Source organism: Cetorhinus maximus, chromosome 3, assembly GCF_964194155.1.
Source record: "Cetorhinus maximus chromosome 3, sCetMax3.hap1.1, whole genome shotgun sequence".
Lineage (NCBI taxonomy): Eukaryota > Metazoa > Chordata > Chondrichthyes > Lamniformes > Cetorhinidae > Cetorhinus > Cetorhinus maximus.
Window position 1 is genome coordinate 74854711 of NC_135881.1, and position 15840 is coordinate 74870550.

Consider the following 15840-nt stretch of genomic DNA (forward strand, 5'->3'; position numbering starts at 1 on the left):
CTGTCTATGCCCCTCATAATCTTGTACACCTCGATCAGGTCGCCCCTCAGTCTTCTCTGCTCCAACAAAAACAATCCAAGTCTATCCAACCTCTCTTCATAACTTAAATGTTTCATCCCAGGCAACATCCTGGTGAATCTCCTCTGCACCCCCTCCAGTGCAATCACATCCTTCTTATAATATGGCGACCAGAACTGCACACAGTACTCCAGCTGTGGCCTCACCAAGGTTCTATAGAATTCCAACATGATCTCCTTACTTTTGTAATTTATGCCTCGATTGATAAAGGTAAGTGTCTTTTTCAACACCCCACTAACATGCCCCTCTGCCTTCAGAGATCTATGGACACACACGCCAAGGTCCCTTTGTTCCTCAGAACTTCCTAGCATCATGCTGTTCATTGAATACTTCCTTGTTAAATTACTCCTTCCAAAGTCTATCACCTCTCACTTTTCAGGGTTAAATTCCATCTGCCACTTATCTGCCCATTTGACCATCCCGTCTATATCTTCCTCTAGCCCAAGACACTCAACCTCACTGTTAACCACCCGGCCAATCTTTGTGTCATCCGCAAACTTACTAATCCTACCCTCCACATAGTCATCTATGTCGTTTATATAAATGATAAATAATAGGGGACCCAGCACAGATCTCTATGGTACGCACCTGGACACTGGCTTCCAGTCACTAAAGCATCCTTCTGTCATCACCCTCTGTCTACTACAACTAAGCCAATTTTGAATCCACCTTATCAAATTACCCTGTATCCCATGTGCATCTGCCTTCTTTATAAGTCTCCCATGTGGGACCTTGTCAAAGGCTTTGCTGAAATCCATATAAACATCAACTGCACTACCCTCATCTACACATCTGGTCACCTCTTCAAAAAAATCAATCAAATTTGTTAGGCATGGCCTCCCTCTGACAAAGCCATGCTGACTATCCCTGATGAAACCTTGCCTCTCCAAGTGGAGATAGATTCTCTTCTTCAGAATTTTCTCCAAAACTTTCCCTACCACTGACGTGAGACTCACTGGCTTGTAGTTCCTGGCTTATCTCTACAACCCTCCTTAAATAATGGAACCACATTAGCTGTTCTCCAGTCCTCTGGCACCTTCCCCGTGGCCAGAGAGGAATTAAAAATTTGGGTCAGAGCCCCTGCGATCTCCTCCCTTGCCTCCCTCAGCAGTCTGGGACACAAATCATCCAGACCTGGAGATTTGTCCACTTTTAAGCCTGCCAACACCTCCAATACCTTGTCACTCCCTATATCGATTTGCTTAAGAACCTCGCAGTCTCTCTCCCCGAGTTCGATACCTTCATCCTCATTCTCTTGGGTGAAGACAGATGTGAAGTATTCGTTCAACACTCTTGCGATGTCCTCTGGCTCCACCCATAGATTGCCCCCTTGGTCCCTTACTCTTTCCCTGGTTATCCTCTTCCCATTGATATACTTACAGAATATCTTGGGATTTTCCCTACTTTTACCAGCCAGAGCTTTCTCATATCCCCTCTTTGCTCTCCTAATTGTTTTCTCAAGCTCCACCCTCCACTTTCTGTACTCTACTAATTCCTCTGCTGATTTGCTTCCCTTGTACCTGCTAAAAGCCTCTCTTTTCCTTCTCATCATATCCTGAATATCCCTGGTCATCCATGGTTCTCTGGGCTTGTTACTCCTTCCTATCACCCTAGAGGGAATATGTTGAGCCTGTACCCTCCCCATTTCCTTTTCAAACGCCCCCCACTGTTCCTCTGTAGATTTCCCCACAAGTCACTGTTCCCAATCTACCTTGGCCAGATCCTGCCTTATTTTACTAAAATCCACTCTCCCCCAATTTTTTTCAACTTGTCTATTTCTTTGTCCATAACAAACTTAAACTGTACCATGTTGTGGTCGCTATCACTAAAATGCTCCCCCACCAACACCTCAGCCACCTGTCCGGCTTCATTCCCCAGAATTAGGTCCAGCACTGCGCCGTCCATTGTTGGGTCCTCTACATAGTGACCTAAAAAGTTCTCCTGTACACATTTCAAGAAATCAACTCCATCCAAGCCCTTAACACTATGTCTATCCCAATTAATGTTGGGAAAATTGAAATCACCTAATATAATTACCCTATTGTTATTGTTTTTACACACCTCTGCAAATTGTGCACATATTTGCTCCTCAATTTCCCGCTGACTAATCATGTGATCAAGTTGCCTGGGAGGTAAGCAATGGAAATAAGGTCAACCAGAAGTTAATTATGGGGGTGAATAGGTTCCTGGGTGCGGTTTTGTTATGCAAGCAGTTTGCATTTAGTTAGTTTTGAGCAAGCTGAATGCAGAATACATCTTTTACAGCAGAATTCAGTGGAAATTGTGTTTGTGCATTTTTTTAAAAAAAAACCTTGTTAGCTGAAGGACTTTACCAACTGTGAGGACTTTACCAACTGAGAGTTGAACTTTTGGGATAGCCAAGCGGGGGCGGGGGTTGAAAGAGAGAGAGAATTTTAGATGCAAGACTCCAGAGTTAAAGAATATTAGAACCAGGAGAGTTCTAACCAGGGGCCACTAAGCTCAAGGTGCTATCTATGACTCGGCTGAACAAGGAGTCTACAACCATGGGATGGCTGGAGGGAAAAATCTTAACAGAAATAAGCAGAAGGCCCGAGAAATCTCAACCCTTACATGAATCTTTGAAATGGTATTCAGACAAGGTGGTTAATCTTCCAATTTCTGATGAGTACCTGACTTGAGTAATTGGGAGTGTAAGTCAAACGTGTTGAAGGAAAGTTGAGTGAAGTAGTTTAGAGTATATGTAACTGTGTTCATCACACTTTTAATGCCTTTAGAGAGTGTAATTATTAGTATTCACGTTCCTTTGATTGTTGTGTAGTAAAATATTTTTAATTTCAAATTGTGAACCTTGTGGCTTCATTCTTTTAGTAAATACCTGGGACTTTAGATTTCTCAAAAATAAAAAAGTTACTGGTCTCAGAGATCATAACACTGAAAATGTGAAGACTTTTGGGTGTCACATGTATGAGAGAAATAGCCGGGGGGGGGGGTGAGTGGCAAGGATAGATCCTTGGCAGACATCAGGGGTAATGGTGCAGGAGCAGGAAGAGAAACCATTGCAAGCGATATTCCGGTTACGATTAGATACATGAGAATGGAACCCTGTGGGAGTAGTCTCACCCAGCTGCATGACAGTGGCGGTGTTGGAGGAGGATGGTGTGGTCAACAGTGTCAAAGGCTGCAGACAGGTCCATCAGCAGGACGGACAGTTTTACCTTTGTCACAGTCATAAATTTAATTTATGACTTTGATAAGAGACGTTTCAGTGCTGTGACTTTAACTAGACAAACTTAAAATTGGTATCTACATATATTTTCCATTTTAGTGCAGACATCCCATTGCAGCCCCGGGTTCAATAAGACGACCAGAAAACCCCAGTACATTCCACGATTCGCATCAACTGTACCTCCCGGGTTATAATGTTCTGGGTTGCAATAACTTTATGTTTCCGGTAATATTGTCAGTCGCCAGTTTCAGCGGCCGATTTAAAAGGAATACAGACTAGACGAGCCCCTTGTCCTTCCCCCTTCAATCTCTAAGAGGAAGGTAGGCGGGTGAAGCCCCGAGTTTTGGGGGCGGGGTTGGGGGGAATAGGTAAACATCGGCCATACTCACGAAGCCAAACTGACGGGCTCCTGAGCGTCGATGGCGATTTATTTTTTTCCCCTGTCAGTTGGTTTCCAGTCACAGGGGAGACAGTTCCTCCCGGTCACTCCCCTCCCCCTCCCCCGGCTGTCCCATCATTAATGGTTATTTGTTGTGGTTCTGCCTCCATTACCTTGCCCTGCGGGTCGAAGCAGTCCGCAGCCTCCTCCTGCTGCTCGGCCCCGGCGGCGGTGCTGCTGCTGCTGCTGCTGGCGGCGGCCCCGTTGCCTCTGCTGTCCGGGTACGGGTTACAGAAGCAGCGCTCCTCCATCTCCAGCTCCGATTTCAACCGCTTCGACATGGTCTCTCCCATCACACCCCGGGGCTACGGGGCCCCGAGCGGGACAAAAAGCCGCAGCGGCTCGCGAGCGGACTTGGCGCTCTCCCTCCCCGGGGGGGGGCCGGCAGCACCGAAAGCGCGAGGCGCCCGGGACACAGTCCCCCTCGCCTCTCACTGCCAGTGGAAGGAGAAGGAGGCGATCCTGCAGCGGTGCGCCGTCTGCTCTCACTACACAACACCAAACCAGCAGCCACTCCCTCTCTCCTTTTTAATTTGTTACTGTCACACCATTCATAAACCCTCACTAAGTATCAGACTCCGTACACACAGACAAGCCAGGTTGCGAACAGTCCAGACCATCGCCTCACGTCAATTAATTTGCAAGTCAACAATCCCTAACCTTTTAATCAGCACCTCCAAGTTCACTAGAGGAAATTTATCTATTCCCTCACGGCTTTAATCAAAACGCGCTGGCCACCAGCAAATTAATTCAGCCCTCGCAATTGCACTGCAACATAGTATGCCCTTCAAATGTGTGTCGGTGAGCTATTTTACATGAAAAGAATACAGCTACTGTCCGTTTATTATGTTTCTTTATTATTAAATACAATGCAGCATACATAAGTCACCATGGCTTTCCACAGCTTTTAAATGACTACATTAAGTTTATTTTTCTCAACGTATACTGTAGCATTTTTCTCTCAGTAAACAATTTAGCAGAACCCATTTCGATAAAGCTTTTTTGATCATTAAAATGACCTGCATGAAATGACGTATATTATTCTGCTACATACTTGGTTTTACGAAAACCTGGAAGAATTATATATATATATATTTTAAAATGCTGCTTTCTTCAAAGTAGGTTTGTATTAAAATCTGCTCGTTCTAATGCTGACAGGACACCACAGTCTACTTTTTAGCGCAGGAACCCTGCCGTCGTATTGACTGTGCAAACAAACCCTTTCATTTCTATTTAATCTCACAACAAGCACCCTGTAGCTCACTTCGCAATAACAGATCGGTCCGTTTTAGAAAACTAATCGAGGTTTGAGATATTTAGAATGAGATATCCACAAATTACGTTGAAATTGTGTTTTACTGTTGTAATATAAGCGAATAAGAGAAGGGGGTTGGGCAGCTTTTCAGAACCATCAAGCTGTATGAACACAGGCATTGCTAGACCGCTGGACCACAACTCAGCTGAACAGATGGTGCTTTTCTTATTTTCAATGCATTACTCTCATTTCTGGTTAGAGCAGTAAATGCATTTTCTTTCTAAATTAAATATTTTAGGTTGTTTTTTTTTTATTTCATCCAAATACAGTCATTTATTTTTATGTTTATTTCTCCTCTAATTTCCTTTTTGATTTTCTTCCTTCCCCTTCCTCTTCTGAAGGTGGTAATTTATGGTAGATTCAAGGGCAGCAGCAACACTCTGCTACTTCTCTTATGAATGAATGGGAATTGATAGGTTTTTGGACCGGTGGACCCATCACTACTGAACCCCAAACCGCACTTGGCTGTGGCCCACATGTGCAGACTTTCAGCTGTGGTGGCTAGATACTGGGACAAATTTTCCCCACCTTAGTAGCACCAAGGTTAACTGAAGTACCGTTCTATTCCATCTGAATAATTAACAGACTAGGCAATAAGCTAGGATTTTATGGTTTTTTAAAATGTATTCTTTCACGGGACATGGGTGTCATTGGTGAGGCTAGCATTTATTGTTCATTCCTAATTGCCCTTGAGAAGGTGCTGGTGAGCCACCTTCTTGAGCCACTGCAGTCCATGTGGTGTAGGTACACCCACAGTGCTATTAGGAAGGGGACTCCAGGGTTTTGACCCAGTAACAGTGAAGGAACAATGATATATTTCCAAGTCAGGATGGTGTGTGGCTCGAAGGGGAACGTGTAGGTGGTGGTGTTCCCATGCATCTGCTGCCCTTGTCCTTCTAGGTGATAGAGATATGTCTGTCATCTCATACAAGTAGTCCATTTAACAGTTTGGACTTTGGGATTGCCAAATAATTTAAGGCTAAACTATTGCTTGCATTTTCTGCTTAATATTAAACTAGCTAGACTGTTTGCAGTAGAGTCAACAGCAGGGTTACTGTTACTATTGTTATATAATTAGATTGGCATTGAGCCAAGAACCACCATAGTAATATAAAATCAGAATTTGTAAATTCATTTTGATTCAGTCCCTAACACCAGTTAAAGGTTTGATTGTACATTCAAATATTGGTTCAAAATAATAATATGAATGAATGTAGGTTAACCCACTTACTGGCATCAGTCTGATCTGTTCTTGGCCTTTAGACTTATACCACTAAATATATTTTCAATGTGCCCGACTGTTTGTATAAAGCCACTTGCATAGCACATGAATTAACTCAGTTCATTTCCAGAGAAAATTTCTTGTTGATAGGAAAGTTAAACCCTATATAACCAGACGCTTTGAGGGAGACTCTGGTATGTAAGGGTATCATTTTAGTTCTAATTCCTCAAGCTGGAATAAATGGATATGAGTTGGTTATGTGCTCTGTGCTCTACTGCATCATGAAATTCACTCTGAGGAAGCCTTGATCTTATTTTCATGAGCAACATGAACATTTTTATCTATGGAACAGCCATTACTTATATTTATATATTGCTTTTAACATAATAAAACATCCCAAGGTGCTTCACAGGAACAGTATAAAACAAAATATGACACATGAGCCACACAAGGAGATATTAGGTCAGATTACCAAAAAGAGGTCAGTTTTACTGAGTGTCTTAAAGGGAGAAAGCGAGCTGGAATAGGGAAGGGGTGTAGGGAGGGAATTCCAGAGCTGCATCAACAACTGAAAACACAGCCATCAATGGTGGATTGGGAATGTGCGAGGGGCCAGGATTAGATGAGGGCAGATATCTCAGAAAGTTCTGGAGTTGGAGGAGCTTATGAAGATAGGGAGGGGCAAGGTCATGGAGAGATTTGAAAACAAGGATGAACATTTTAACATCAAGATGTTGCTTGACTGGGAGCCAATGCAGGTCAGCAAGCACAGGGGTTATGGGAAAACAGGACTCGGTGCAAGTTAAGATATGGGCAGCAAAGTTTTGGATGACCTCAACTTTATAGAGAGTAGAATGTGGGAGAGCAGCCAGGAGTGCATTGTAATGGCCAAGTTTAGAGATAACAAAAGCATGAATGAGGTTTCTTCAGCTGAGACAGGGCAAAATCAGGCAATGTTACAGAGGTGGAAATAGGTGATCTTTTTCATCGGACGAATACATGAATGGAAGCTCATTTCAGGGTCAAATGTGAGGCCAAGTTTGCAAACAGACTGGTTTAGTCTGATTGTTGCCAGGGGGAGGGATGCTGTCATGGGGATGCAGGTGAAAGTAACTACCTGGAACTAATATGTTGCAGATTTCTTTCCATAAGCTTAATGTCAACCATAAGCATTGCAAGCTACTGTTCAAAGACTAGGTGCCCTTATGGCTGATGATGAGTCCTGCTGAATGGTCATCATGAACCTGTAATGCTAACTCTTTCTCTCTCAGCACAGACACTGAGCATTTCTAGTATTTTCTATTTTTATTTCAGATTTCCAGCATCTGTAGTATTTTGCTTATGTCCTTATGCATGTTGTGATTGTTAATGCTTTGAATGTTATCTGTATACAGAATCAAATTGATGGAATGTTGTTGTTGAGTCTCAGGTTAGCTATAGTAACATTGTTTACAGGTCAGCCACGATCTGACTGATTGACTTACAGGCTCCTGTTGCTATGTTCCTCTGGCCATGGTTAGATGCTGCTTTCCTCATTATACCATGATTATTTTTATAAGTATTAAGGAGAGAAGAGGCATTAGAAAGGGAAGGGTATTGATTTATGCTCCTGACTATATTAACTACTTATTCTTTGAATTGAAGTGCAGCTAATTATCTAAGTAATGGAATCACTTATTCCATGTCTTCTATGATGTCTTACTATTGCTTCTCAAATTTCCAAGTAGATGCAACATCAAAATTTGAATTAATCTTGAAATGTATATAAGACACTCAGGTAATGATACTGTGTGATTTCAGATCTGAAATTGGCCTGCACATAAATACAGACAAATCAAGACCTCAATTAATAAACGACAAAAAAATGAAAAAAAATACATATTAAGGAGGTAAACATTTTGATGACATTCAAAAGAAAGATTGCAGTGTGAAATATTAGTTATCTGAATAAGTGATCAATGCATAATCAATGCTACAGCTTGTCCTGATACATAGAGGACAAACTATTCTTTTTATGTACTCAAGATGAGCTCCTGACCTCATATGTCTGCCATTACTAAGATCGTCTATTTCCAACTCCATAATATTGCTTGACTTTGCCTCTGTCTCAGCTAATCTGCTGCTGAAAGCCTCATTCATGCCTCCGTTATCTCTAGACTTGATCCAAAACACTCCCGGCTGGTCTCCCACATTCTACCCTCTATAAACTTGAGGACATCCAAAACTCTGCTGCTCATATCTTAACTTGCACCAAGTCCCATTCACTTATTACCCCTGTGCTCGCTGAACTACATTGGCTGCTGGTCAAGCAACGTCATGATTTTAAAATTCTCATCTTATCTTCAGATCCCTTCATTTCTTCCACCATCCCTACCTCTATAATGTCCTTTGCTAGAGGACTGCAGTTACTTCAAAGGGTTGTGGAGCTAGAGGACATTATAGGCCTCTAAAGCATCCCCCATTTTGATTACTCCACCATCAATAGTTGTGTCTTTAGTTGCCTAGGCTGAAGATCTGAAATACCTTCCCTAATGATGACAGCTCTCTAATGCTAACAGAACACCACAGTCCACTTTCTAGTGCAGGAACCCTACCATTGTATTGACTATGCAAACAAACCCTTTCATTTCTATTTAACCTCACATCAAGCAACCTGTAGCTCACTTCGCAATGACCGATTGGTCCTACACCTACACTTCTCTGCCTCTCTATCTCGTGTGCCTTCTTTAACCCTATCTCTTTGACCATGCTTTTGGTCATCTGATCTAATATCTCCTTATCTGGCTCAGTGTCATCTTTTGTTTTATAATGAGGTGTCTTGGGATGTTTTATTACATTACAGGCATCATACAAATATAAGTTGTTTTGTTTTATAGGTTCTAGTTCAGATACACCTCTCTTCTCTACTATGATTTTCCGAGACACGGGAAGACTGCCCCACCTCTTTACTCAAGGTTGCCAAATCAAGCCTGTCACAAGTTGTAAGCCAGTGTTTTATTAATGTTTACAAACCAAAGCCACCTTTCCATCTCGAAAATCATCTGATTATCTCCTTACCTTATTCTTTTCCATAACTTTAATGGGGACTTACTGTATAAGAATACAGCCATAAAACTAATCTTAATCTTTGTCTTATGCTATTCTTATTGTTTATTCTTATACCTTACTGCCAATTTTTTTGAATAACCCTGGTTCATATTATGTAATTAAGTGATAAGGGATCTGCATTAGTATAACTTGGTACTGCCTGTTTTCCCATTCTCAAAATCATACCATCTAAAACTAATATAACTGCAAATTAAAGAGAAATTTAAACAATATCTTCAAAGCATGCTGTGGCTTGTAACTCCTTTAAATACAGAGCGAAGCTTTGAGGGGGATTCTGATTGCACTGAAAATCCCTCTTTGCAGACTATGAAAGACCATAATTAATTTTCCCCGTTTGGGCGCTGATATCTGTGCACTCTTCAGAGGAGGTTGTCAAAATAATTTTTAGTTTAATCAGGAATGAAGACTTCATTTTGTTGCCCTAGTAAGCACCATTCTCAGACTTAAAACTGCTGATGCCCAACGGCATAGTTTAAAGGCAATTTTTCCAGGTAATCCAGCTGGATTTGAAACCCACTACCAAGGTTTTGAACTCAGAGCAAGATTGCACCAATGTATTATATCATGGAGAAATACTGCTGTGTCATTGTTTGTTGCTCTAAGTTAACAGCTTCTGCTACAGACTGCTGCAGGAGAAAAATCACACACTTAGGTAGGTTTTAACTAGGCTTTGACAATCTCTAATAAAGAATTTTAGATTATCAAATGCCTTTGTCTGTTTCAAAAGAAGACACATGGTTTGACTGACATGATTGCTTCAACAACCTTTAACTCTGCCAACTGTACTATTGATTTAACAAATTTCAACAAATGTGGTTTGAAATCCTCTGACAATTTTAGTTGCATGCTCCCAGCAGTATACAAGACTGAATATAATTAAACATTTGAATAATTTAAGCACAGTTGACAGTATGTGATGCTGCAACTGAAGATGATAAAGGACCCAGACTTGAACTATTAATTCATTTAATTAATCATTTTTGATGCTGTGAACATTTCCCATGGTTTCTAAAGCAATCTTATTGGTCTATTATGCAAAGGAGTAGTAAACTTGATTTACATAACTTAATATACATGCAAACCTTATCTGTTATGTCTGTAATAATTGTGAACATAATGTGCTCTTCTCCCATGGGGAATAAAATGTAAAAGAACATATTTTCAAAGAAGAGCCAAGATTCCCTGGTATAGGTGCAATTAATCACAGATGGTTAAACACAAGTGCAAAGATCAACTGAAGTATGGTGAGCTGAATGCACATAATTTTCCACGGTCAACTTATTATTGTGATTATTCATGGATCCATTATCATACAGGTAACTTAGCAGTGGAATTGGACAATTACAATTCAGGTGAAATTTAAAGGAATGTGCACTTAAAGAGAAGAGACAAAATAGAGGGCTTTTTTGCAGCCTTTGGTAAGGCTGAAAAGACATCTCAACTTTGTGACTGCTTTTGCAATATTAAAAGGGGAAAGAGGTAAGTTGTGGCAAACAAAATCAAGTGACAGGAAAGCTAATGTGGAGGCATAAAACAAAGTCTGGAAGCAGGACAGTACAGGACAGTACAGTACAATAGCTGATGCCCTGTTTGATGACTTGAAATGAAGAAGATTGTGAGAATGGTAGTGCAAGTTTCATTCCAGGGTACTGCCCAAAAGGACAGTATTGCAGCAAACTGGAAGGAGATGAAGTTGGGTGTGATGCTGCAGCTCACTACTTTTGTTAGTAGAAGTTTGTGCCCTTTGTTGCATGGTAGCTGCCGATGGTTTGCTACAAATGACAAGGTCTGCCTTTTGTTCTTGCCACCTTGTGAAGGCAACTCTCTATGGTCATTGTTAGGTACATATGCCGAAACCTGCAGATATGGATCATGGTTTCTTGACTGGTGTAGCTAATCAGACTCTGCTGGCTTTTGAACATCCTGCAATGTCTTACATTGGCTTTGGGTTCATCCTTGTATCTAAATCTTTCATGGCCTATTCCCTTCCTATCTCTGCTGCCTCCTCCAGCCCTACAATCTCACCTGAAACTCCACATTCAAGACTCATCCACCATGTCTTTGCCCCAGCACTGGCAGCCACGCCATCAGAAATCAGACATCTAGAAATTCCTCCCGAAATCCACTCCATTTGTTCATCTCCCTTTGTCCCTTTGAACCTCCTTGAAATGTATTGTTGACATAGACAGATTTCTAATCTTCAAGGGTTGTGGGGGGCAGGCAGGAAAGTTGAGTTAATGCCACAATCAGATCAGCCATAATCTTATTGAATGGCAGAGCAGATTCGATTGGCTGAATGGCTTACTCTGCTCCTATATCATATGACCTTATAATCACTGTTTGACCAAGCTTTTTGTCACCCCTTCATTCTTTGGCCCAGCATTCATTTTTGTCTGATCATGCCTCTATGGAATGTCTTAAAAGTTTTTTTAACATTAAAGATGCTATATAAATGTAAATTGGTGTTTGTTGTTGATGGTGTTTTCTTACAATCATTACAACAGAAACCATCACATATTGTGATTGGTCTTCTACCAAACAAAATCAGCATTGACATTGGTTAGAGTGAAAATGACTAAATTAGTTCAAATTCTGCGCATAAATTATTACTTTTTTATTGATTTACGGGATGTGGGCGTCACTGGCTAGGCCAGCATTTATTGCCCATCCCTATTTATTGCCCTTGAGAAGGTGGTGGTGAGCTGCCTTCTTGAACCGCTGCAGTCCATGTGGTGTGGGTACATCCACAGTGCTGTTAGGAAGGGAGTTCAAGAATTTTGATCCAGCAACAATGAAAGAACGGCAATATATTCCAAATCAGGATGCTGAGTGGCTTGGAGGGGAACTTCCAAGTGATGGTGTTCCCATGTATCAGCTGCCCTGGTCCTTCTAGATGGTAGTGGTTGTGGGTTTGGAAGGTGCTACATAAGGAGCCTTGGTGAGTTTCTGCAGTGCATCTTGCAGATGGTACATACTGCTGCCACTGTTCGTTGGTGGTGGAGGGAGTGAATGTTTGTGGAAAGGATGCCAATCAAGCGGGCTGCTTTGCCCTGGATGGTGTCAAGATGCTTGAGTGTTGTTGGACGTGCACTCATCCAGGCAAGCAGAGAGTAGGCCATTCGACCCCTCAAGCCTGCACCTCCATTTAATAAGATCATGGCTGACCTAATAGTAACCTCAATTCTGCATCCGGCCATCCCTGTATACACTATCAATGCCTTGTTTATCAAGAATGTATCTAGCTTTGCCTTAAAAAATATTCAAAGACTGTACTTCCGGCGCCTTTTCAGGAAGAGAGTTCCAAAGATTCACGGCCCTCTGAGAAAAAAAAATTTCACCTCATCACCGTTTTAAATGTGTGACCCCTTATTTTTAAACAATGTCCCTTAGAGGAAATGTCCTCTCCACATCCACCATATCAAGACACCTCCGGATCTTATGTGTTTCAATAAAAGAGGCTTTTACACTTCTAAACTCCAGCAGATACAAGCCATGCCTGTCCAACCTTTCCCCATAAGACAACCCGCCCATTCCAGGTACTAGTCTGGTAAACCTGCTCTGAACTGCTTCCAGTGCATTTACATTCTTTCTTAAATAAGATGACCAATACTATACACAGTACTGCTGAAGCATAACCTGCGTACTTTTGTGTTCAATTCCCCTTGCGATAAATGATAACATTCTAATAGCTTTCCTAATTACTTGCTGTACCTGCACACTAACCTTTTGTGATTCATGCACTAAGACACCGATATCCTCTGCATCTCAGAGCTCTGCAATCCCTCACTATTTAGAAAATATGCTTCTTTTTTATTCTTCCGCCACAGGATTCCTAGCCTCTGAACTGCTCTTTTAGCTACAGTATTGTATGGCTAGTCCAGTTCAATTTTTGGTCAATGGTAACCCCCAGGATGTTGATAGTGGGGGATTCAGTGATGGTAATGCCATTGAATGTCAAGGGGTGATGGTTAAACTCTCTTTTGTTGGAGATGGTCATTACCTGGCACTTGTGTGGCATGAATGTTACTTGCCACTTGTCAGCCAAAGCCTGGATATTGTCCAGGTCTTGCTAAATTTGGATATGGACTGCTTCAGTATCTGAGGAGTCGTGAATGGTGTTGAACATTGTGTAATCATCAGCGAACATCCGCACTTCTGATCATATACTGAAAGGAAGGTCACTTAAGATGGTTGGGACGAGGACACTATCCTGAGGAGCTCCTGCAGTGATGTCCTGGAACTGAGATGATTGACCTGCAACAACTGCCACCATCTTCCTTTGTGCTAGGTATTACTCCAACCAGTGGAGCGTTTTCTCCCTAATTCCCACTGTCTCCAGTTTTGCTAGGGCTTCTTGATGCCACACTCGGTCAAATGCTGCCTTTATATCACAGGCAGTCACTCTCACCTCACTTCAGGAGTTCAGCTGTTTTGTCCATGTTTGAACCAAGGCAGTAATGAGGTCAGAAGATGGGTGACCCATGGCGGAACCCAAAATGAGCGTCACCGAGCAGGTTATTGCTAAGCAAGTGTCCTGTGATAGCACTGTTGATGACCCCTTCCATAACTTTACAGATGATGAAGATTAAACTGATGGGGCTTTAATTGGCCTGGTTGGATTTGTCCTGCTTTTTGAGTGCAGGACATACCTGGGCAATTTTCTACATTGGCGGGTAGATGCCTGTGTTGTAGCTGTACTGGAACAGCTTGGCTAGGGACGCAGCAAGTTGTGGAGCACAAGTAGTCAGTACTATTGCCGGAATATTGTCAAGCCCATAACCTTTGCAGTATCCAGTGTCTTCAGCCATTTCTTGTTATCACATGGAGTGAATCGAATTGGATGAAGACTGGTATCTGTGATGGAAACATAGAAACATAGAAAATAGGAGCAGGAGTAGGCCATTTGGCCCTTTGAGCCTACTCCACATTCATTATGATCATGGCTGATCAACAAGCTCAATAGCCTGCTCCCGCTTTCTCCCCATACCCTTTGATCCCTTTCACCCCAAGAGCTATATCTAACTCTTTCTTGAAAACATACAATGTTTTGGCCTCAACTACTTTCTGTGGTAGTGAATTCCACAGGCTCACCACTCTCTGGGTGAGGAAATTTCTCCACATCTCAGTCCTAAATGGTCTACCCCATATCCTCAGATTGTGACCCCTGGTTCTGGACTCCCCAACCATCAGGAACATCCTTCTGGCATCCACCCTGTCCAGTCCTGTTAGAATTTTATAGGTTTCTGTGAGATCCCCCCTCATTCTTCTGAACTCCAGCGAATATAATCTTAACCGACTCAATCTCTCCTCATATGTCAGTCCCGCCATCCCAGGAATCAGTCTGGTAAACCTTCGCTGCACTCCCTCTATAGCAAGAACATCCTTCCTCAGGTAAGGAGACCAAAACTGCACACAATATTCCAAGTGTGGTCTCACCAAGGCCCTGTATAATTGCAGCAAGACATCCCTGCTCCTGTACTCGAATCCTCTTTCTATGAAGGCCAACATACCATTTGCCTTCTTTATCACCTGCTGCACCTGCATGCTTACCTTCAGCGACTGGTGTATGAGGACACCCAGGTCTCATTGCACATTCCCCTTCCTCAATTTATAGCCATTTATCTGCCTTCCTGTTTTTGCTACCAAAGTGGATAACCTCACATTTATCCACATTATACTGCATCTGCCATGCATTTGCCCACTCACTCAGCTTGTCCAAATCACACTGAAGCATCTCTATGTCCTCCTTACAGCTCACCCTCCCACCCAGCTTTGTGTCATCTGCAAATTTGGAGACATTACATTTAGTTCCCTCATCTAAATCATTAATATATATTGTGAATAGCTGGGGTCCCAGCACTGATCCCTGCGGTACCCCATTAGTCACTGCCTGCCATTTGTAAAAAGACCCGTTTATTCCTACTCTTTGTTTCCTGTCTGCCAAACAGTTTTCTATCCATCTCAATACACTACCCCCAATCCCATGCGCTTTAATTTTACACGCTAATCTCTTATGTGGGACTTTGGCGAAAGCCTTCTGAAAGTCCAAATAAACCACATCCACTGGCTCCCCCTCATCAATTCTACTAGTTACATCCTCGAAAAATTCCAGTAGATTTGTCAAGCATGATTTCTCTTTCATAAATCCATGCTGACTCTGTCCAATTCTGCCACTGTTTTCTGAGTGCTCAACTAGTAAATCTTTTATAATGGACGCTAGAATTTTCCCGACTACCGACGTCAGGCTGACTGGTCTATAATTCACTGTTTTCTCTCTACTTCCCTTTTTAAATAGTGGGGTTACATTAGCTACCCTCCAATCTGTAGGAACTGTTCCAGAGTCTATAGAATCTCGGAAGATGACTACTAATGCATCCACTATTTCTAGGGCCACTTCCTTAAATACTCTGGGATGTAGATTATCAGACCCTGGGGATTTATCGGCCTTCAATCCCATCAATTTCCCCAAC

At 42.1% G+C, this 15840-nt stretch overlaps 1 protein-coding gene across 1 annotated transcript in view; it reads right to left on the bottom strand.

The window, feature by feature from the left end:
- lancl2 (LanC lantibiotic synthetase component C-like 2 (bacterial)) overlaps window positions 1–4313 on the bottom strand; it is a 73099-nt gene extending 68786 nt beyond the window's left edge. Inside the window, exon 1 of the mRNA XM_078538572.1 lies at window positions 3839–4313. Coding sequence (XP_078394698.1) covers window positions 3839–4018 — 180 coding nt within the window. The 5' untranslated portion in view covers window positions 4019–4313. The remainder of the gene's footprint in view (window positions 1–3838) is intronic.
- Between the last annotated feature and the right edge of the window lie 11527 nt (window positions 4314–15840).